General features: G+C 46.9%; 1 protein-coding gene across 3 annotated transcripts in view; it reads left to right on the forward strand.

Annotated features, from left to right (window-relative positions):
* KANSL1 (KAT8 regulatory NSL complex subunit 1) overlaps nucleotides 1–24054 on the forward strand; it is a 93190-nt gene that overhangs the window by 12216 nt on the left and 56920 nt on the right. For all 3 annotated transcript variants that reach the window (XM_030508658.1, XM_030508657.1, XM_030508660.1), the window contains exon 2: nucleotides 5850–7236. In XM_030508658.1, the coding sequence (XP_030364518.1) occupies nucleotides 5933–7236 (1304 nt within the window). In that variant the 5' untranslated portion in view covers nucleotides 5850–5932. The remainder of the gene's footprint in view (nucleotides 1–5849; nucleotides 7237–24054) is intronic.

Raw genomic sequence — 24054 nt, forward strand, 5'->3', positions numbered from 1 at the left:
ACTGGAGACGCTTAATTCTGCTCCTCTCTGTCTGTTACTTCCTCTTGAGGACGTGGCTGCTGAACACAAGGCACTCAAGAAGGCTTTTTGTAGTGACAGTCTATGCCTTGGCTTAAAATATGAAGTATTAAGGTGGTGCCATTTATTGGGGCTGGGTGAAAAGTTTTGGTACCAATCGTGTGCGTTTGAGCAAAGGTTGGTGTGACCGCACCGAGTGAAGGAAAATGTGTCCGTACAATGAAAAGGCAATTCTGGTTTTTGTTCCCTGAGTCCTGAGTTCAGGTTTTCATATTTCCTGGTGGGCACCTTGCCCAGATTATGCGAAAGAAAAACAAAATCTCTCTGATACTGGACGGGGGAGACCCGGATTTCACAATAAAGCTCCTTTTTTTTTTTTTCCCTCCTTTCTCTGACATGCTGCTGCTCTCTGCGAATGTCCCATTATTGGGTTTTTTTGACCACGTTTCTTTTTACGTGACTGTAAACAGAAACTTTGTTCTGAAGGGTAACTGAACAGCAATGGGTGTTTTTATCTCATTTCCCAGGTGAAGGCGTTCTTGCTTGTAATTATTCAACTCTCCAGACTTTTGATGAGGGAGATGACGGTTAATCTTGCTTTGTGGCTTTTGTTTTCCTTTCTGACATGATATTGATAAAATCTTCTGTGTCTCAGATCATGCACTTGATTTGGTTCATTTATATCTAGTGGGAGTTCACAGGTATAAGAGAAAATCCTTCTTGAAGAAGGAGGCCTCACGATGCTGTTCAGAGTTGATGATGTTGCTCAGCAAGTGGAAACAGCAGCTTTTAGTTGAATCTTGAGGGCTTCTGGTTGGCAACAAACATTATAAAAGTGAAGCTCTGATTTGTTCCGCTGCATAAGTACCATTCCCTGGGAAGTTCTTAATAGTAAAATCCCGTTTTTTCCCAGAGAGATGAGGTGCGAGTCTGTAGTATTAATACATGTAGAAGGTACTTGTGTATCTATTGTGAAACTTTGTGGTTCTTAGGTATGTTCTTAACCTTTTTTCCATTAATATTAACAAAGAAAAAGCCTGTTCCCTGAATGTAGGCTGTTAGAAGCATACAGTCTGCCAACTGCACGTGAGAGCTGCCTTACCCATAACTTACCGTCCTGAACTTGCCTGTCATGTTTCCTTAAGGAAAGCTTTGAGAGTTGCTTCTCTTGTAAATCTCTTTGTGAGTCTGTAGACATCTGTCTTACAACTATAAAATGTTGGAAGGTGGTAACCAAAGGCATGTGAAGGGTCTGTTCTGCAGTTTTGGTAGATGTACATTTTGAGGGCTCAGGGTGTTAGCTCGTGTGTGGAGTACCTGCATTTTGAGTGGTGCTGACTGCTGAGGTTAGAAGCAGAGATTTCAGTTGCAAGATGAAGTGTGTAGGGATTTTATTCTAGCAAGTTTGGAGGGTTTTTTTGTATGTTTTGGGGTTTATTTTTCCTCTGAAAGGTATTTGTAACCACACGAACTCAAGAGTTGGCTGCACTACTGATTCGTGGTGGGGAAGGAGAGGGGAAGTGGGAATTGGTAGAATGTTCACTTCCTTCAGGGTGGCTTTGCCTTTGCTTCTACTGCAGCAGCACCTTCGTGTACATATCCTCTGCAAAACCTGCGTGTTGGGTAGGACAGGAGGTAAAGGAGTTTGTAGGTGGTCCTGTAGTCCTTGTGTCCTTTACATGTGTGTTGAACTGAAGTCCTCGTGACCACCCATAACCTCTTGTGTCTTCATTCCTTGAGCAAGATGTAGGAAAAGGGGCATGTGCTCAGGTGGGTTTGGGTGAGTTCCTTGTGGGAGCAGAGCTGGGGAAGGAAGGAGGCCTCACAGCAGCTATAAAGAGCAGTCCCAGTGTGGTTTGGCATGTGATGAACCTAGGCAGTAGGTGCAGGAGTTTGAATGTAATGTCAGGGGTTTAAACTGTAATTCAGGGAATATAAAGGTGCCAGGTAGATAGATGTGCGTGTCGCCAAGCGGTGCTGGGAGGGATGGAAGGCAGAGGTAATGTAGCTGTTGGGTGCAGGGCTCAGTGGCCTGAGAAGAGTGGCCATGGGGGACTCGTATCTGCGGGTATGGAGAGCCATTCAGGAGAGAAATGAGTATTTAGATGGGTGGGCAGAGAGGAGGCTGTTGATCTCCTGTGTCCAGGGCCCAGAGCTCCCTTGATCTTGTCATGAACCTCACTGAAGCACAAATACCCAACTTCTCCCCAAGAAACTTGTCAACAAAGATTGCAGAGAGCAAAAACTTCCCGTGTTCATTTTGGGCTTATTTTCTGAGGTGTTGCACAAAACCACGTGCTTGGAAACCCAGTTCTCCCTTCAGTGGCTTGTTGTAAAATTGGGTTTGAAAAACAGACGGTCTTGAATAAGTCAGCACGCTGAAGGATTATTTTCAGGGGTGTTGTGACCCGATAGCTGCTCTGGGGTATAGTGTGACTGGGCACCTTCCTCATGCCTCTGCTCACATCCCGTCATTGCCTCGACCTTGTTCCCACTCTTCCCTCTGCTCTGTGTTTAAAAAGCAGTGGGAGGTTGAATGTTGGTGTAGTTGACGTGGAGCTGTGGGTGAAGCCACCGGGTAGGCTGGTGGCTTCCCTCCCTGAGTGGCCTCACATGCACTCCTTGGGAAGATGGGCGAGTTACGGTTACCCTGTTTTTACCTGCTCACTGGAGCCTTTCATCTTTCCTCTGTTAATTAATGCTAACTGCTCTGGCAGTGCTCTAGTTTTAAAGTGAAAATGAAGGAGGTGCTTGTGGGTTTTGAGTATTATCTTAAGACACGTTGTAAATGCCATGTTGGCCTTCCACAAGAAGCTCCTTTTGGGTCTTCCCAAGTGAAGTCCAGTACAAGGTGTTGTGCCGTGGCTGCTGGAGCAGCAGACACGTGGTGGTGGTGGAGCTGGAGTGGTAATCCAGGTATTTTAACTCTTGGCTACCAGCAGGAGAAGCCGCTTGGTCATGCACATGTCAGTTTAAGTGCTGGGAGTTGTAGTTCCTTGGTGCAGAAACACTGCAAAAAGGAACCCGTGGGTGCTCCCATCAATCTGACAGTACTCATGAGTGATACCAGTTTGGGGAGAACTTGCCAGGATGGTTTGAGTCCCAGAGGCAGTCAAAAGATTCAGCCTAATTCTTGGAATTCCCCTCAATTTTCAGAATGCTCTGAAAGCTCCTCAGGCTGTGTCCCTGTGAATGACCTTTCCGTTCTTTTCCATGGCCTTGCCTTTTCATTATTCCTCCTTCCTCTGGTCACTTCAGAAATGCCTTACCTCCATCTCCCCTCCAGTCCCCTCTTAGGAAGAAGTTACTGGGGAGTGTAGTCTGGCTTTAGTAACAACCCAAACTTCTAACCAGAGGGAGGGAACATGTTTACAAACGTTCCTTAATGTTTTTTCCAAGAGTGCTTTGGAAGAATAGATGGATTCTCATTCTCTAACACGAGAAGCTGGTGCGCTCTAGCACACAGGCAGTTTTTAAGGACTTAAAGAATAAAAACCCTAAAATACACCCAAGAACTTTTGGAGGTCATCTTTAAGCTACTAGAACAAAGTCTTATTCTCAAGGGAGGCTTTCCAGGCTTGCAAAGTATTTTAGATGCTGTCCACCCAGCTAAAAGGGAAGCCAAGGAGGGTTGCAGTAGCTTAGGAACATGATTTTCTGTTTCAAGTGAGTTTGCTAACCTGGAGGAAAAGGCAGCATGTGTGAGTTCTGCTTCCGTTTTCTACTTCTGGTAATGTAACTAAAGTTGATGACCTGCAAATTAACTCTCACATACTCTCCAGCCTAGGTAAGCTCCTATGTGGGTGCAGTGCAGATACATTCATAAAGAATCCCTGCCTTCAGTGCCGAGTGTGGGGTTTCCTGGGTTTTTGTGCTGTATGAGTATTGCCTGAGCTGCTCTCCATACCCTGCAGGGGCACTGGTGGTGAAGAGCCTCCAGAGTCCTCTTTGGAAGACACACCAGCATGTATCTGCAGAACCGAGAGTGCCTGGTAGGAACAGTCATTCAAGCACACGTGTCTCCAGTGGAGGGCTTGGTAGGAGGCTGGAGAGGGGGAAGTCCTTTATTCTGAGTCTTCCTCCCTCCTCTCCCAAGGGTGTCATAGCTACAAGTGGAAAGTTCCCTGCAAGTTCCTTTTTTTTTCTCTCCTCCCTGAACAGTCATGTTGGGTGTTTATTTTAAGGACCCAAATGGTGACTCGAAGCCATTTCAGTAAGTGCACACTCAATTTTTAGGCATGCAGTATCCTTTTTTCAGGAAGGACGAGGTACAGTTGGCTACAACATACACTTAAGCTCTGTGAAGAGGGGACTTGAGGGCCCGCCTCTGTTGTGCCTCTTCTGGTACAATAGATCCAATTGATAGTTTTGATTCAGTTCTTCTGTGAGTATATCCTTTCTTCCCTGTCTTCTTCCTCTGTGTCACCTAACTGAATTTGGCAAGAGAGTTGGTTGGGAAGGCTGCGGGTGGCCTGAGTTGTAGACCAATTGTAGACCAGCGTACATGCTCGTTGGAAACCAAAGAGAGCACCTAACCTTGAGCTTCTCCTGTGGCCTTCCCTCCAGGGGGAAGCCCTGATGTCTGTCTCTGGTCCCTGTGTGGAAACCCCTTGGCGTGACCCTGGGGAGCAGTTGAAGGATGCTGGAAAGAAAACTGGCAGTTAAATGTTGCTCATTTTGAACATATTCAAACTTTAGCTCATCCTCGTTTTTCCTGTAAAGTGCTATATTCATGCAGTCATTGGGGTGCGTTAACAGCTACAACAAGCTTATGCAAATGTATGTGAAATGAGAAGATTGGCATATCAGCCAAGAGATCAGGGTAACTTTTTATTATTAAATTGCCATTGAAATAGCTTATGAAGGTGCTGGATAACTTCAGCAGCAAAAGGCAAGGAAAGTGACTGTGGCACTGGTAGCGCAGCCTGTGCTGTGGGCTGTGTGAACACAGTTAAACAAAAAGTGACTCTGTCTTTTCATGTCTTTTACCGACTTTCTTTACCAGTAAATGACCAGGAAAAGGTGGGTGGGAAATGGTTGCAGTGTAGGTGAATGAAAGGTCTTTGGTTGCTTCTCTTGTTTATGGAGTTGAGTTAAGCCATGGCTTGCCAGTACAGTCAGAGCATAGAACTGCTCCGTCACGGTGTGTGTGGGGGTTAATCTTTATCCATGCTCTTGAAAGAGAAATGGGAATTGCTAATGTTGGAAATCACCTGGCTTATTCCGAAATGTACTCCTGGGAAAGCAGGTTTCACGTACACCGGGGAAACTGCTTTCTTGAAGTTCAAGGCTTTCGGGGAAGCAGTGGGGTTTTTTAGTCACTGGGAGTTTAAGCATATGGAGATTTGTTCCTCTCAAGCCCTGTCTCTGTTACATGATACAGTTCTAGTTTCTCATTTTTAATACACCAGAAGCACTGAAAACTGTTTTATAGCCATAGCTCAAGGATTTTAGAGATGAAGTTGGTGGGCTGCTGGCATTGAGGAACAGATATAACCAGGGCCAGACCTTTCATGAAGGCCTGGAGGCTGCTGCTGCGCTTGGTGGGTGGACTGAAGGATGAGAACAGTAGTTAGAGGCAGGCACTAGCTCTGGGAGATCCCGAGGACCAGTTCATGGGTTAGTACTTCTGTTTTCAGCTGCCTGGTGCCCGGGTGGCTCTGCTGAGCACAGGGTGGTCACAGAGGGAGGATGCTGTGCTGAACGTGGAGCTTGCATGGCTTTACCAAGAGCGTGGAGTCTCAGTCTTGTTGCCGTTGTCAGTCTTGTTTGTCTTATTTTCTGTGAGTGCAGTGCCTAACTAAGGTTCTCCTTTTCCTTCCCTTTTGTAGGCTGCCCTCGGGAGAGGCAGTGGGAGGCAGTGGAGCTGGCCTCGGCACCGGGAGAGGCTGGACTTCCCGTCTCTCTGTGCTGAATGGCTGCGATGGCGCCCGCTCTCACTGACGCAGCAGCTGAAGCTCACCACATCCGATTCAAGCTGGCTCCCCCGTCCTCCACCTTGTCGCCTGGCAGTGTAGAGAGCAACGGCAACGCCAACAACATCCTCCTGGCTGCCAACGGCACCAAAAGGAAAGCCATTGCTCCGGAGGATCCCAGTCTAGATTTCCGAAGCAACCCTACAAAGGAAGAGCTGGGCAAGCTGCAGCCGCTGGTGGCCTCTTATCTCTGCTCGGATGTAACATCTGTTTCTTCAAAAGAGCCTCTGAAGCTGCAAGGAGTCTTCAACAAGCAGACAGTCCTTAAATCTCACTCTCTCTTATCTCAGTCCTTCTTGAAAACAAGTGATCTGTTGGGGAGGCAACCAGTGTTGGAATTCACTTTGGAGAATCTAAAAACAATGAGTACTAATAGCCAGCCACCTCTCCCGCAAGCGCCTGTAAATGGCTTGGCCAAGAAATTGGCCAAAAGTACCAATTCAGACCATGAAAACTCTAGTTCTTTGAACGGTGGGAAGTGCGCTCCTCCTTCTGCTGCCCTCCAGGGTGTTGACTATAACGCAGGAGGTTCTGATTTGGGGGACTTGAAGACCGGGTTGACCAATTGCACTCTTCCACATAGAAGCCTTGATGCAGAGCACGCAACTCCATTTAGCAATAACAGCACTGCAAACAAATCTTCCCTTAATTCCACGGAGCATCAGTGGGTGCTCGAGGGTGGCGGTGGAGAGACTAGGTTGCCTGGTGTTGCTGGTCACTCTGACTTCGGGAGCATGAAGTTGGAGGAGCAGAAACCGTCTCTGTTGGCCGGTCACCACAGTGCTCTCGACTCGGAGATGAGGACGAGGGCATTGCTGCGGCGGCAGGCAGACATTGAGAGCCGTGCCCGCAGGCTGCAGAAGCGCTTGCAGGTCGTGCAGGCGAAGCAGGTAGAGAGACACATCCAGCAGCAGTTGGGTGGCTTCTTGGAGAAAACTCTGAGCAAGCTTCCAACTTTGGACCCCCTGAGGCATCGGAGCCAGCTGATGTTGACCAGAAAAGCAGAAGCAGCCTTGAGGAAAGCTGCGAGTGAGACAGTTACTGCTGAAGGCCTCAGCAGCTTCTTGAAGAGCGATTCGATATCGGAAGAACTGGAGAGATTCACGGCCAGTGGTATGGCCAACTTGAGATCCAGTGAGCAAGCGTTTGACTCGGATGTCACTGACAGCAGCTCGGGAGGAGAGTCTGACGTTGAAGAAGAGGAACTGACCAAAGCAGACCCAGAACAACCCCACGTACCACTGTAAGTAGCAGTCATGCCTTGCTTACCTCTGGTGGGGGGAGAGCGAGGCGAAAGGTGGCAGATGGAAAACCTGGGGTTTGTAGGAGCACTTCATTTTTGATGGGCTTAACTCAAAGAAGTGATTGTTAAAACTAGAGTGGTGTGATTTGCAGCACGCTTCCTGGTTGAGGCAGCACGTGCAACGTTGAAGATGGAATTCTTCATGCATAGTTATTGGTGTTCTTGTGGAGCAGCAAGTCCTGGAAATCCTGGCCGTGGAGTGGTGCAAACGTGCTGCAGATGCTAACTGGAAATACTGCAAACAGTTCTCTCTGTGGTGTTTTGGACCTGAAATGAAATGTTAGCCTTTTTACAATGGGAATCTTTGTTGTAAACTAGTTAGGTAAAGTAAGGCCAGTCTGAATCCTTGTAGCTGACCCCATAGTCATGACTGGGGAGTTACGTTTTGTTGTTAAATGAACTGTCTGGGAAAAAACCTCTGGAAGGATTTGGTCCAAGTGCCAGTGGAAGTGTGAAGTGTATTCTCCTCTTGAATGTGGGAAATTATTGTTGGGAATTTTCTTCTCGTCTTGAGTTGCATTAAATGATGACAACAGCCTCATAATTATGTCGTTAACTAGATGTTGTTTGCATAAGTATTAGGTATTAGTTTGTGTGTGGAGGAGGAAGATCCTTCTCAAGGCAAAAGGTCTTGAGACAGGTCAAGGAAGAAGGGAAATTGTTCTTCCAAACCCAAGAATTTTCCCTAGGAGTGCACGACAGTGTTTTGCACAAATCTCTTAAAAGGCCATATTCTATGTGTAGTATGTGTAAAATCTTGCTTGCATCAGTAGATGATCTCTTCCACCCTGATGGACCTATTGAATTTAAACCTCAGTCTGTGAAGTCTAGCTACAGTTGACAAAAAGCTGCCTGCAGTGGTCACAGGGGTCCTGTTTGGAACGTGGACAGCTTTCCAGTCACGTCTGGGAATCTCACCAGGACTCTGGGGTACCTGCGCTGTTCGGGTCTGTTCAGAGCTCTGGAGAAATAACTGGATGTATTTTGGTACCTCTTGTCCAAAGGAGTGTTAAAGGCTGGTCGAGTGCTGCACCACGCAAATTATACCGAACTAGGTAGGTGGAAGTGAGCAGGGTGGGTATGTGGTAACTTCAGCATCCTCCAAACCCACACTCATATGGACGAGTGCTGATAAACAGATGTTAGAGCTCTTGAATATTAAATTCCAGCTAAATGTTACACGATGTTTTGGGATGTCAACATAGGGTGGATTTCTGTATGTGAAGTCTTAAACGTGGCACGAGCTCAACTTTCCCCCAGTGTGAAGCTAGTAGCTGAGCACGTGATTCGTGCTGGCTGGACATAAAGGAGTTCTTGTGCTGTTGGAAAAGAGACTTTAGTAACTTTAGTCCCATTTTAGAATGTCCGCAAACTTACTGTTGGGATTAGTAGTAAAATTGCATTTATAACTATTGCCATAGTTATTAGAGGAGACATTTGATTCAGATTCTGTCCAAACTCATCTTAAGTTTCCCATGTTGTGGGTTTCAGACACTCACGTGTTGTCTAGCAAAGTGAAATTTCTTTGCCACTCATCTTAATCCCAGGAGGAAGTGTGGTATTCAGAGACGTGATGCGTGAAATTCTTTGCTGCCTTTCCTGCCCTTTGTGTTAGTCATGCCTTTACATTCCCCAGCCTCCCGAGTACTCTTTAAAAGCCAAAGTTTTTAAAGCTAATAAAAAGCACGATTCTTCTATTGTCTGGAAGGTCAGAAGCTGGTGTGTATCCATGCTGGCATCTAGGCCAGGCCCACCAAACCTCGTTTAAAGCTTATGCCTGTGGGTATTTAGTGATTACCCTTTCCAGCATTGACTGTCCTGCCGGCACGAGTGCTTTGACATTGGGCCTCATGAGCTCTGGCGTTGCTGAAGTTGAGGCTGAACGTGCATTTGTGCTTGTTAGTGCAACTCCTGAAGTCAGCCTGAAGAGCTGGGACAAGCATCTGAGTGCATCTAAATATCATTCTTTCCAAAGTCGTGCTAAGAAACAGGAAAGGGAAGAGCTGACTTTTCCACTGGGAAGCTGCCTTGGGCCAGCTTATTGTACAGAACCATTGTTTGACATTGATGTGAGCGTGGAACAGGGAAGGCTTTTTGCAGGGTTGCTCAAGTGTGGCTGGGTTTTTGAATTCACTTATTAGAAGGAAGGCTTTTACCCCGATTGTTTTCATTTTGGGAGTGAGATGGAATACCTTAATGAGTGTAAAAGCTTCTGTGTCATCCCTCAGTCACCGTCCCTTGACACTGTATTGCTCCTGGGTGCCCCTGCCTTCCCCCAGGGAACTGCTTGCTGCTTCTAGATCTTAGTGAGGGTTATGCCACAAAAAGCGTGTCTTGTCACTTGCTTGCAGTAAGTAGCCACGTCACTGACGGCCTCTGGGATTCAAGTAGAAACATGCAGAAGAAACAAAGATGTGTTTACATCATATGTAGATAAGAGCTGACCTTTGAGTTTTTCTGGCATGGTGGCATTCTCAAAACAGTATCTGGTCAAGGTCAGATTTTGAAGCATTTGTGCTGTTCTGGCCCACCGGATCTTGGCTATAGAGCAGCATCTCCCAGAGAAATTGTGTTTTTCCAGTAGAGTGAGGGATCTGTCAGAGCTTGGCAGGTCCTTGGTAGACCTGCTGCCCGGGAAGGTGCTGTCATTCAGGTGCATAACCAGGCTGTCAGGTACTGCATAAACAAAGCAGGGAGGTATTCGTTACACCTCGGCTGGGGAGCCCTGCCAGCTATGGGCTGGGTTTAACAAGGTGCTCTTAGTTCTCATGCAGCTCATGGGGAAGGCAGAAGTGTGTGCACGCAGGGTGGTTCATGAGGCATTCCTGGGTCAAGGACCATCGTGTTGCATTTCCTTTGCTCGCAGGTGAATAACACAGCTCCTCGCTTCACAGCAGAGATCTGCTTACGTGTCGCTTCAGAGCATGTGCGGTGGCAGAGTGAGGATCAAGGGAAGCTTTGCCTCTGCTTGGTGGTGACGAAGGCAGGTTGGAGCCTCCCCTGTGGAGAACTGAACTGCTTTGCCTGGGTGTGACTGTAGGCAGCAGCCATCTGCAGCGGTGAAACCTGCGCTGCTTTGCAGGGCCCCGCTGCTGCTGTCAGCGTGGCAGGAGCAGGAGCTGCTCTTTGTGAAGGATGGCCGGGAGCAGGACATGTGGATTGCTCCCAGCGCTGCCTGGGCTCTGGCCTGTGTGCCCAAGTGATGGGTTAGTGAGTAACCAAAGTCTTGGTGTTTTGTGGCCCTGTACTAATATGTATAAGTAGGAAATGTTGCATGTGTATCTTTATAGTAGCTGCTTTTCCCAGAGTGGTAGGTTTCTTTGCCTGTCCTGCATTTGGCTGTAGCCTAGTTTCATCAGGATTTGTCCATTATTTTTGGCTGATTAGTTACCTGTGTTGAGCAGCAGGGTAGTCATTAGCTGGTGAGTGGTATGTGATTTAGTCCCTGCAATCCTCAACCTCAGTCTGTGTCCCATGCAAAAAACTTCTGAAGAGGGAGTGAAAACAAGTTATTTAATTGCAATTTATCTTCTAGTTCAGGTTTCTTACCTGGAAAGTTGCTGTTTTGGTGGCAGTTACATCAAGCAAGAGGGAACTGGACTTCCTAGTGCCTGACTTCTCACACCACCTTTTACAAGGGTCAGACGGTACCTGCAGTGTTCAGTTGTGGTTGTTGGGATGCCAATGGCCATGATGCTTAAACATGCTTTAATTATCCCATTTACTGGTGGGAAATCCGAGTGCCTTCTGCACTTTGGTATTGCAGTGAATCATTTCAGAGCCTCGGAGCCCTTGTGTTGACTCCTCCCTGTGCTGTGTCACATTGTGCTGCCTGGATTTTGGAATTGCTGGACTTGGAGGAAGATTTCTCGCAAAGAAGTGCTTATGTCAGCGCTGATTTCGGAGTCCTGTGGTGGAGAGGGGTGCATGTGGCTCTTGGATTGGTGGCTGTTCGAGGGGTAGTTGCAGTTGGTGCATCAGTTGACTGAGAAATAGGGTTTGGAAATTCTGATGTTTCTCCCTTGATGCTGTTTCTCAGGCAAGGGCATGATAAGGAAGACTAATCTCAAGGGCTATTAAATAGCATTTCTCTAATCTGGGACTTTACGGAGCTGTAGTTCAGATCGCAAATCGCATGCTGTGAGGACTAAGGAAGCTTCTCCTGCTTCACTAACTGATTTATACAGAGCAATCCTGAAAGTTTGGCTCTACCCTTTCTGGCTTTTTCAGTTACCTGCTTGGCTTTTTGAGGCGTTTCTCTTGTTGTTGACTTCTCGCTGTGCTTGTAGGTCCCGACGACAGCACGGTGCTTAACCTTCTGGTTTTCAGCTACTGATGAAAACTTGCATGTGTCCTCCCTGAACTGCTTGTAAACCACGTGCTGCTCAGCAGCAGTGTTAGTCAAGAGAGATGTCCCTCAAGCGTCTTTCAGCTGGGAGGAGAGAAAGAGAGCAAATCCTGAGCATGTTCTCGCTTTGCATTTGAAAGCAGAATAGCAGAGAGCAGCTTGTTGTTCAAAAATGCTTAATCAGGTATCCAGAGTAAGTAGGACACTCTGCAAGTCCCTCTTGCTTTTATGAAAAGAGGGCAAATGAGAACACTGCTTAAGAAAGATCTTAAGGAAAACGAGTCAGTTATTTCGCCAAGAAATGTTGGTCATTGTGCACCTTTATGGGTACAGTGGATGTCTCGTGAGTGGTTTCTGATTTTGATTTGAGCCTTGATCCTCACACAGACCATGCTGGAGTAGGGAGGGGAGGTTGGTGCAGGTACTGCCATGCTCAGAACTTAAGGCAGTGTTGTTGGCTTCCGTCCTAGAGGGAGTTTGATGCACTGATTTAAATTTCTCTTTCCAGGAGTCACAGTTGTTTCAGGGGGAACAGAAGGGAACCAGCACCTGGTGTTGGGTCCGTGTGCGAGGAGTGACAGTGGAGTTGGGTGCAGGAAAGCAACGAATTTGGTGTGTGGGGTGTTGAACGCAGGCAAAGCATCTTTCTGCTTCTTTCTCGCAGATGCCTTTAGTGCTCTTGCAGAGTTTTGGGTTGTTCTGTTCGGGGCTGGATCTCCTCTGCCTGTTTCTTGGGCTGGTGTATGGAAGATAATGCAGAGGGCTGGAAGTGATTTGGTGCAATAAACTGCTCTTTGTCTCTATAGCCTGTACCCACCGGGGCAGCGAGTAAGAATGGACTCTAGCTGAGGGATTTTAAGACTTGTGGGTGACACTTTGGGTAGGGTTGCATAAACATTTACTTTACTTTTCATTGGAAAAAGCCTGTCACAGCATCTGAAGCAGCAGAAAAAAGGGTGTGTGAAGTTTATGAACGTGAAGTGGCATTTAAAACCCAGTGTGGTGACTTGCCTGCTCCCCTACGGTCTGGTGTGGAACTGGAGTTTGAGCAGGAAAAAGGGGCCCTGTTTGGAGCTGGTCTCTACCAGTGGAGTCTAATACACCTGTAGGGGATGGGGAGAAGACTTGTGAGGTGCTCCATGAGCATCTGTAGACAGCTCCAGCTCAGAGCCGCGTTTTTAGTCTTGTTAGTTACTGACACAGGACAAAAAATGACTGTATGGCTACGATTAAAACCGAGGCAATGGCAAACATGGACTTCTTCAAGAGCCTGTAAAGGTGTAGTGCACGATGTGTTTTTCCTCCTGAAAGATTTTGGGTTTCATTCTGCAGTAACATGGGATTTTACCCCCCCCTCCTTTGTTCTCTGCTCCGGCAGATCCGTTGGGTTCAGCAGCAGCACTGCACCAGGCATCCAGCTGGGGGAAAATGTTTTCCTTCCTAAACTGGCACTACCCCAACACATTTTTCCACAGAGCATGTTTTGGGCACACCCTGGATATGGTGCAAAGTTCTGCAAGTGTCTCCTTTCAAAGGCTTAGAGAGCTGGAAGGCTCTGCTGGGCCAGCCTCAGCTCAAGCACTTCAGGTAGGAGGGAGCTTAAAAAGTTGACTTAGGTTTTATTTGCTGGATTTCTGAATGAGAGGAAGGACTTAAGAATATAACTAGGTGAAGGCCTGTGTATTGAGTAGTAATTCAGCTGGGAAGTGGCAGGAGAAACCTGAATTGTGGCTGAGTCTGTTGCACTTGCCCTTCATGTCTCTGGAGCCTGGTGGGAGCTGGCGATGGCGGTTCCGTTCTCTGCTGCACCCAGCGTTGTCTCTGACATCCACTCCTCATGCCTGTGCATTTGCAGGCTTGCTGCTGTACTCGTCCTTGCATTGTAAGGCAATGGTTTGCTTCGGTACCACCCAGCTCCTTCCCCCACCCCTCTGACCTTCTCCGTGCTGAGGTTACTTTCCGGAATGCCTGCTCCAGCGTTGACCTCGCACTGAACAAGCTCTTTATGGGAAGGGTACCTGGCACGGGCACACCGGGATTTGCTGATGGTGCCTGGGATTTCCTTGTAGAACATGCTTGTTCATTAAACTGCATCACGTCAGCAGTGAGGGGGATCATGCTTTGGTGGAAGAGAAGGGGACAGACAGACAATCCAAGGGCTGGAGCAGCTCTGCTCTGGAGCCAGGCTGAGAGAGCTGGGCTGGGGCAGCCTGGAGAAGAGAAGGCTCCTGAAGGGGAGACCTTAGAGCAGCTCCAGTGCCTAAAGGGGCTCCAGGAAACCTGGGGAGGGGCTTTGGACAAGGGCCTGTAGGGACAGGACAAGGGGAATGGCTTGAACCTGCCAGAGGGGAGATTGAGATGAGCTCTGAGGCAGAAGCTCTTCCCTGTGAGGCTGCTGAGGCGCTGGCACAGACTTTTCCCAGAGAAGCTGTGGCTGCCCCATCCCTGGCAGTGTTCAAGGCCAGGTTGGACACAGGGGCTTGGAGCAACCTGCTCTAGTGGAGGGTGTCCCTGCCCGTGGCAGGGGCTTGGAACTGGATGAGCTTTAAGGTTAGGGTTGGAAAGGACCTTAGGATCATCTAGTTCCAATCCCCTGCTATGAGCAGGGACACCACACTCTAAACCTGCCCTTCCCCAAAGCCAGCCTCAACCTTGTTCCAGTGGTTATCCGTGCTGGTTGTTGTGCTCGAGCAGGGAGGTCATCCTGGTGATGTGTTTCAAGCTCTTCTGCTAGTTGTGAGCCGCCAGGGTAGTGAAGGTGAAGCACTTGGCAGATGGCTGTTTTCTCCCTGGTTCTCATGTGCAACCATGATGTCTTAACTGCAAAACGAGATGTTCCCTGTGATAGTGGTGGCAGAGAGCGGCTGGCACATCTCGTGGTGCTTCGGCTTCTGGAGCAGCTTAGATTACGCTGTCTTATGGATGAGCCTAAACATGCTCTTTCCAGAAGTGTTTGATTCTCCAAGATACTTAGCCCATTTTAAAGGGTTATAGCATCTGTTACAGGGTTATATTTGTCTGTATAAGGGTTATATTCGTCTGTTAAATACATGCATCCTTACTGTGTAAAATACATCATTTGGGTTGTCTCTCATGTATGTAGTGGAACAGCCAGGGGAGTGGGACAAAGAAGTAGTTTTTGACACAGATCTGGCTGCAGTTTCAGGTGTCTCTTTGCAGCACTGTACAGCACTGAGGTTGTCAGATAGTTTCGAGTGTTGTTTCACTTCTTTAAGTGCCTCCTGGTGGGCTGGATTTGTGCAAAGGGACTTGGGTTGGCTGCTTGCTTCATAAAATACTCAGTAACTTAAAGCAGTGCAAAAACCCCCATAAAATACACCCCCCTATAACGGTCACTTGGTTTTTTTTTGTATTAGGCTCACACCATTTGGTCATCAGGTTACCAAAAGAGGGGGATGAGGAGGATGAGGCTACTCCTGCTGCAGCAGAGCTTTAGGCTTTCCTATTGGTGACATTTTAGCAGTTTCCATAGTAACACGTAAGGATGTTGTAAGAAATGTTGCAGGGGGTTTATTTGTGTAAGGGAGGACTTTAAAATATTAATGGGAGGCAATGTGAATTGGAGGGCAGGCTAATCGTGTTTTCTGTTTGGAGCAGAAAAATTAGTGCCTGGTAGAGGGAGGTGAGTTGATGCGTCGTCCAGAGCGAGCAGCCGGCTGTGGCTTGAACTTGCCTTGGCCAGAGAACTTCAGTCATCTTGGGAGTGTTAGCCATGAAGTGTTTCCTGTCTGATATTACAGGTAAAGCTTTGGAATTATCCTGCTGTCACTCATTCTCCAGGAGCAGGTAAAATATATTTGATCTCAGAAGTACTTTTCATCCCAGCCCGTGTGCAGATGGAGCTCATCTTTCTCTATGCTACTCAGTGAAGTGTTTGGAGCTGTTACCCTGTTCGTGTTCATGGGGGTCTCTGTAAGCTTAGTTGAGTTAAAAATTGGATGTCTCCATGTAGAAGCCTTGATAGCAGAGCAGCTCATGGCTTCACAGGCAATCTGCATTCAGTGAATTCCCTGGTGGTTCCTACTTAATGACCAGTATTGAGCTTTCACTGTTGCAGGGTGGTGACGTTACACTGCATTACCAAATCTAATCCACTCTTGAGTAAGAAGCAAAAGGGTTTTTATGTAGATGCAATAGGCAGAAATCAGCAAAAAATGGTTTCTGGTAGAACCCGGGTTGAGAGAAGGGTGTTTGTGTGCACGTAGTTAAGTGTGTGTGAGTTGTGGGTCAGCAACCGTGCATGTAGCCTTGTATTGCCACCCAGTTAGGAGAACAGAGGCGGTGGAGGGCAGCGAAAGGCCCTGTGGTTTAGTTGACTTTGCAATTAAATCCCTTGTAGAAACCCAGCAAGGAATTCCTTAAATCACTGCACGAATGGCTCACTTTCGTGTATCTTGTCTGTGGTTTCCTGTTATCAAGTCAGGTATTTAATCTTTCTGTTAAGTTTGGTAGTAAGTCTTCTGAGCTTCTATCCTTGCCCTGACAGCTTGTCACCGGGAGGCTGCTGCGAGTGGGTCCTGATGATGGTCATTGCCCTCTGGATACAGCCGACTGCTGCCCGGAGGTTACAGATGGTTCCTTGATAGGCTGTGCATGGCCCTTTCTCATTTTAATGTGTCATAATTGCAAAGGCTGGGTGCAATGACAGCCACTTCTGCCCTGCCCTTGTCTGCTGTTCCTTCTGCCCGTTTAACTCTGGAGAGGACACCTCTGAAGGCAGCAGCACGCAGTCCCGGTTCGTTCCTGCACCTCTGGATGCTGCAACGTTGCTGCTCCTTCTCCTCTGTTCACTCTGTGCCTGCAGGCACTGAGCGAGCTTCACTTCTAGAGTGCAGCAGTGGTCGAGCAGCTTCACTCATGGGGGCTGTGCACGCCCGCGGAAGTTGGTTCTTACTGTGTTATACCGAGTAAAGGTACATTGCATTGCAGGAAGAGAGAGCAAATCACCAATACACCCAGTGCTCTGGGTTTTATTTTTTATCATAAATAAACCTAAACCACTCTGTGATTCTATGACTTTGTGTGGCTTTGGCAGCTTCTGACTAAATTGAACTCCTGTGGCCCCAGTTTCTGAACTGGGTGGTTTGATGGGTGGGAAGAGGTAATGTCTCTTCTTGTTCCTAGTGTCTCTTTTCTCTGCTGGAATCTCATATCCCAGGGGCCACAGGGAGATTATTTCGGTTGAGCAGCCATTCCTATTCCTAGGCTGGGACAGTAGCATGAATAAAAGTTGCAGCCGCTAAATCTGCCTATTTTTGTGTGAATTGGATCCCTTTTCCATGTGACTTCTGCTATTCCAGTGCTGGCTATTGGAAAAAAAAAAGAGACAATTAGCCTTCTGTGGATCTGCATTTTGAATGCAGAACGCTTGCAGGGCTCCTGCTCCATGTATGCAACATTTGGTGGTGTTGGCTTTTTACTGTCTCAGCCTAAAACAAGAAAGTTCTTCTCCCGTTGTCTGTCTCTCTCCTGCCATTTGCAGAGATTTCTGAAAGTCAAAGGGAAGATGCTCTTCATACTGAGGCAGAAGAAAACAATTTGAAGCAACAACCACATTAGGAAGTCCTTCAAGGCGTTAACCGCTTTTTCTATGTCAAGGTGGATTAAATTGATTAGTTTTCAAGTCTTTTTCATCATAATCTACACACTTGAGTGTCACCCATCACTTCTCTAAGGTTTGTTGTTCACATCCTGGTCAAAGCCTCAGTGTTTGAAATGAAACCAATCTGTTGGAGTAGTAGCCAGCCAGTAAAAGAAAGTTCTTCAGTGTGATGATTCATATCGTGCCTGAAGACAGCTTTCCACATTCAGCCCTTGCTCATTCCCCACCACCGTTCCCCTCTCCCTGCCTCTGGAAACAGGCAAGAAGCCCAAAACAACTTACCTCTTAGTTATTTAAACCTACTTTTCATAAGCGATACTTGTAGAAAGATCTGACCTGAAGGCTTTGATTGACATTGTCTCATGTATTAGGTTTTTAACCCGGCTCATGAAGTGTGGAACTTTGCTGGTTGGGTGTTTTTCAGCTGCTTTCTTATGAGCATGAGCTGTTCTTTGCATTCCTCCTTGGAGGCTGAAATGACATCTGACTCCAGTTACAGCAGTTCTGTGCTTGTTCACTCTTTTGTGTGCATCTCTGACTTGTCATTGTGCCCTAGTGCCCCTCCTCTTGCTCCTGCATCACCTCTCCTCTTGTTTTTACGCCCAAGTCTCTTTAACGTAAGGAGTTCTAGTTATTTTTGCATCCAGTTGTCCTCTGTGCTGGCTGTTGAGGTAGTATTTATTTTCAAAACAGTAGAGAAAGCTTTCATAACCCATCCTAGTTGTCATGGCACAGATCTCCCAGCTCCCCCCCTCTTTGCTTTGCCGTTTCCAGGCATGCTTTGGTTGTGTTAACCTCATGAAACCAAATGCCTCGCCAGGCTGGGTACAGGTAAGCCCTAATCGGATTAGCCACTCTGCAAATCGAGTTGCTTATTTGACTTGTTTTCTTGTGCTGTTTTCTTGTGCACTGAATTTGTGTGCTAGGACAAGGCACTCTTCTATGGGAAATGAAAGAAGTGACTTGCTTAAGCCTTTTGGTGGCTTTATGAAGAACTGGTGAAAATCATCAACTGTGTTGACTTGATTTCTCTATGTGCATATGAATTTTTGCCCAGTATGTATATGAATTTCTTTCCGCTTTGCTCTTTCCCTCTCCCTCATGGGCAGATAGTTGCATGTTTGCCATCTCCTTTGGTAATTGCTCCAGCAGAGCTTCTTCTGGACCGTGTGTTGGTCAGAGGTTGGGGTGCACAGGAGCTCTGGTTGTCTTGCCCCCACTTTCCTCTTTGTTCCCTCTTCCTTCCATCCTTCCCACAACTTAAAACAGATGTGTCTGAAAACTCCACATTGCTCAGTGATGCAGCTCCAAGAGAGGATAAGATCCATGGAAAACTATGTGGGTTTTTTTCCCTGTTGTCCTATCTATGAAGTCTTTGGTTGTAAGTTCCCAGCAGCGTCATTGTGATGCTTGGAGCAGGCAATGGCTGCAGGATTTCAGTGTTTGGGGGGTAAACTCTTCAGCCTCTCGTAGCAGTAAGGAAGAGGTCCCTGCTGAGGAGAGTCTGGCTGTAGCTGAGTGTTCATGGGTGAATCTGCCGTAGGAATCCTCTCTTTATTTTGCTCTGATGTTGTGGCATTCCTCAAAATTGCTTTTGCTTTCATCTAGTTCTTGTCTGCTTGTTAACAACCATCTGCATCCAGAGCACATGGCTGCTTTAAATGTTTGCTTTTATAGAATTGAAGCTTCCCCCTCCTCCTTTTGGTGCTTTGTAGTAGGATTTGGGGATTTTTTTCTCCCTCTGTGATGTGTTTGAATTTCTCAACTGGTCAGACTAGTACAGAAAATAACCTCCTGCTCTGGAAAAATACTTGTTTTCACTTGAATTCATTAGGCCTGGGAGAAAACTCTGTCACCTTCCTTTGAGTTTGAGAGGTGGAAAACCAGATTTCCAAGAATACATATCCACTGAAGCCATCTCTTCCCCCACCCTCCTGTTTTTTCTCCCTCTGGTCCTATGAAGATTGACTGGAGTTGGATGCTCGTTGCCCAGTGAGGGGGGATTTGGCTCAGATGAGGAATACTGGGATGTGCGCCTGTCCTTGCTGCCCTTGAGGACTGCTGACCTGGTATGCATGGGAGTATTAATTGAAGTAATGGAGCTCTCCTGTGTTTCTCTTCATTTCTGAGAGTACTTGTCCAAAAGCATCTTGCTTTATTTATTGAGCTGATGCTTGGTGATATAAAGGAGGTTCTGAGAATTTGCGATTATCTACTTAACTGTGGCTTATGCTCTCGGCTCTTACAATGCAGCGGAGCAAATAGGTAGCACCCCTCCTCCTCCTCTCTGCCACAAAGAACAGCAGGTGCCCGACTTCCTCAGGGATTACTCATCTCCATCGTACCTCCCCTCAGTTTTTGACACGCATTAGGGCAGAGAGACAAACAGAAAAGTGTTGTCTTGCTTCACAGAAATCTTGGAGAATGTGAAAAAAGGCAAACCCCTCACTTGGATACACTCCTTTTTTAATTAGTGTGGTTGCCTGTTAGCTTAGTGCTGGCCAGGATCACTTTTATAGTCCTGGCATTTATTGCAAGAGATTGTATGATAATTCTGGGGGACGTTTTCCCTTTGTATCAAGGTCTGTCTTGGTTTTTTAGGTTAAAACATCCCACTCTCTCCAGCACTTGTGAACTTCTTGCCCTTCGAGCGAGATGACAGCGCTGCAGTACAACACCTGCGTTATGGTTCTGCTTCTTCCCCAGCTCCTTCCAGCTATGCTAATGAAAGAAAGTTGTCCTATTGATTCCAAAGCTGGGAATCCTCTAGGTCTGGGGAACTGCAATGTGTAATGCTTTGGCTGTTGAGCGCACTTGGCCCTATGGACCCTTTGAGGCTGTGTAGTAATCGACTTGCAAGGATGGCTCTTTGTTTCTGATACAATTACTTTTGTGTTGGCTTTTGTTGGGAAATGCTTGGCTTCAAAGTTGTTGAATGCAGTTGAAAATGTACCATGTGTTTTTATGCTTTCTTCTGACATGTGCAAGTGACGTTGGCATGAGTCAGGAGAAGAGCCTTGTCCTAAAGCGGCAAAGGCTGGGGCTCAGCCCCATGCAACTCCCTGTGATCCTGAATGTAGTGTGAGCGTGCCTCAGCCCTTGGGCTGCTGACTCTGCTGCCAGCCTGACAGCAGTGCTTGCAGCTGAGTTTAGAGAGCTCAGGGTTGAGAACTCTGTATTCTGCTCTTTGCTTTGTGTGAGCCTTTTGGAGTTTATCAAGTACTAAGGTCTGGAAGGTGACGTAGTACTAAGAACTATTTCCATTTGCTGCCTTTGCTCAGGGATTGCTTGACTCAAAGTGGCCACAGCTCAGGGGGAGGTTTTAATTTGGTTCTTGTCCTGGCTTCTTGGACACGTGAATCACAGAATCCCAGCCCGGTTTGGGTTGGAAGGGGGCTTAAATCTCATCCAGCTCCAACCCCTGCCACGGGCAGGGACACCTTCCACTAGAGCAGGTTGCTCCAAGCCCCTGTGTCCAACCTGGCCTTGAACACTGCCAGGGATGGGGCAGCCACAGCTTCTCTGAGTAACCCGTGTGACGTGCTTTGCTTTTGTTTGTGAATAAAACTTGAAACTTCTAGTATTCACTTACATGGAAGAGCATAGCTCCTGGGGACTGCTCCATTCCCTCCCTCTCCCCTAAAAGAAGAAAACCATCCCTAAGTAACCACATCTCCAATTAAAAACTCTCCTGATGAGATTGATCTCATTATTTTGTGAGACAGTGAGGAGGTTTGGGGTAGTGGTGGAAGCTCAGCCTCTTGGATGAGATGTTTCAATGCTGCCAATCACAACATCTTCTAAAAATATCCCATCTTCTCGAAGAATCTATTCTTGCAAATCGGAGCCCGATATTAAATAACACACTTGATTGCAAAGGATCCGAATTAAAGAAACAGCCCCCTATTCATCTCTCTTTTCTCTCTTTCCAACTCTTTATTATGGAATTGCTGGATATTTGTTGCAGGCTTCACACAGGATGCAAATCAAATTAGGCTGAGCTTGAGATCCTTCCAAAACTGTGGTACTTCAGCTGCAGGGGAGTTTGCTCAGAAGGTGGGAACTGGCTTTTCTCTACAGAGTTTTTTTCCCTGTTGCATGCCTGGTGTCTTGGCATGAAATAAACAGGATCTAGTCCTTCTGGACAGCCCTAAAGTAGACAGTGTGTCTTGGCTGAACCTGAGTGAAAGGGCTGGGGAAAATCTATCCAAGAAAAACAAATTTGTGGCAGAGCAGCCAACAGCATGTGTGACATGAACCAGTTTTGGAGGGATGGGGGTGGTACGAAGAGAGTGGTTTGATTTGGCTCTGGGAAATAGGGGTGAAATGGAGGATAATGATCCTTTTCCTTACCATACACTTACGGTGTAACCATCTCCCTTAACCTGAAATAATTGAGTTTATGGTGTTTTCTTACTAGTTCTTGTTCTTCTGGAGTCTTTCCACCTTGTACTTTGTATTATCTTGCAGAAGAGCATCTCCCTTTCCTCCTGCTCTGTCGACTACAGAGCCGGGTATCCGCTGGGTCTGGCAGCGGGGACCATTGGTAGATGATCATCAATAGAGGTCCCTGTCCATGAGGGATCCAGAGATCTGGGAGGGAAATGAATCCCATAGAACTGCTGCTGTTGGTTTCCTGAGTCTGTAAAACTTAACGGGGTTACTGGTTTGCAGAGGTACAGTTTATAGGACCATGGTTTTTTAGGGAGGGAGAAGAGCCAAAAAATGTGTCTGTGGTGACAAGGCTTGGAGCAACCTGCTCTAGTGGAAGGTGTCCCTGCCCATGGCAGGGGGTGGAGCTGGATGAGCTTTAAGGTCCCTTCCAACACAAACCAGGCTGGGATTCTGCGATTCCCCTGAGCGGTGGCCTGTCCTCTCCTCGGATGGGGTGGAGTTGGGGTCATCTTTTCCAGCTTGCCTCCCCATCCAGCCCCTTGCTCCCAGTGTTGTGATGTAGGAACTCCCATTTGCATTAACAACAGGGAGGAGTCGTGTAGCAGTGGCAAACCTGCCACGTCTACTTGGTGCAAGCCCACATTGTCCTTGACGGGGAAAGAGCCTTCCGGTCATTCACTGTGCCGGCAAGAAAGGGGATTTATTTTTCCTAAGAGCAGCTGAGTTATTTGAGATCGGTGGTACTGAAGGAGAATATCCTTCTGTGGATAGGAACTGCTGCTTAATTGCTCAAGACAGCAGTTTATTCTTTCAGTCTATGCAATTTCAGTCTCTGAAAACCAGAAATGTGGCTCTGAACTCATTAGTTTGATTCCTTGCTCGCTGCCTCGACACAGTGGAAAGCATCTTGCACTGGCAGAATGAAATGATGGATCTTTCTGTATCTAAATGAGATGAAATTAATACTGCATTCTGTGTAGCTCATAAAGAATTGGAAGTGTTGGGCTCTCTTGCAGGATTGTGTTTAATCATTAGCAACTTAACGCATTGAAGTACTGTGGCCACAGACAGATGTGCAAACAGGCTAACAAAGAACTGAGACGTGCTGAAGAACAGTGCAGGGAGCGCTGGGATCAGACACAGGGAAGGGTAATGCAGGTAGCACTGGGATCAGAAATAGGCTGTGAAAACCCCAAGTCACAGAAATAGCTGTGACTGCTGGTAGGTTCACCAAGCAGGAGCTAAATCAGCTTGTTTAAGGTGAAACCAGTCTTGTTTTCTCTCTCACGTGTTGATGTATGTTCCTTTTTTAGCAGTTTGTGTGTTTTAAACCATAGGGAATTGTGAATGATTTGTATGACTTTATAGTGAGTTGTGAAAGCCTTGAAAGATGTCGAAGCATTTTGGAGTGTGTGATATACATGATGTGTGCGTGGGGCACAAGGAACTTCTTTAAGAAGTCTATCTTATATCCCAGCAGTTTGCTTTTGGGCCCCTTGCTCTGCTTCCCTTAGTTACAGACATGATTAACTTCATTGGCTATGAGGAGGAAATGTGAAGCCTCTTTTTTGGTAGAATCAGAATATAATTTCATTCAAGTAGGTTTTCAGAAGAGCAAGGAAGTGAGGTGTGGGTTAATGGATAAAAGCAAGCATGTTTTGGGAATCTAAATATGAAATCATGTTGTGTGTACCCCAAACTCCCTGAGCCAGCGCAGCATCTGGGTCTGTGTGAGTTTGTTTTCTAACACCATTTTGCATGCAGGTCTGAAGCCTTTGTCCGAGAGATCCTCAGAAAGAAGTTCTTCCCTGTGAGGGTGGTGAGGCAAAATACCAGCCTTTTTATAACTTGCTATGGCAAAAGCATAGAGCTTTTAAAGATGCAGCTTGTCAGTAAGAAGAAAACAGCCTGGAAGCTTTGCTTAGTAAGCCTTCAGATGGAATTAAGGGGTTGTAAATAAATTTGTTCTTAATAAACTAAGCTGCGTGCAGTTACCAGGCTGTCCAGGATTTGGTTTATGAGATAGACCAGACTTCTTGCAGCTTTCTTTGGGAAGTTCTGGGTGTATATCAGAGGACATAAATCATGAGTTTTTTGCTGCCTTATGAAGGTCAAAGTCTGGATCCCTTTGTATCAGTCTGGATGGTGACGCTGAGGAGCAGGAAGGGTTTTCTCACATCAGTAACTGCTGCTTTTTAGCTCCCATGGCCCTCATTTCCCACCCCATTTCTTTTCTTCCTCCAAACTGGGGACTAGGAAGTCTATTGCACTTTTAAACAGACGATACACTGCCTGTATGTATTCTGTGTCTGAAGCTGCAGTTGTAACCCTATTAGTGTGCCTATTGCCCCAGCTCTTCAAGGATAAGGCTTTGGCAGTCTGTTAGCAGGAA

The sequence above is a fragment of the Strigops habroptila genome, chromosome 19 (genome assembly GCF_004027225.2).
Source record: "Strigops habroptila isolate Jane chromosome 19, bStrHab1.2.pri, whole genome shotgun sequence".
NCBI classification, from domain to species: Eukaryota; Metazoa; Chordata; class Aves; order Psittaciformes; family Psittacidae; genus Strigops; species Strigops habroptila.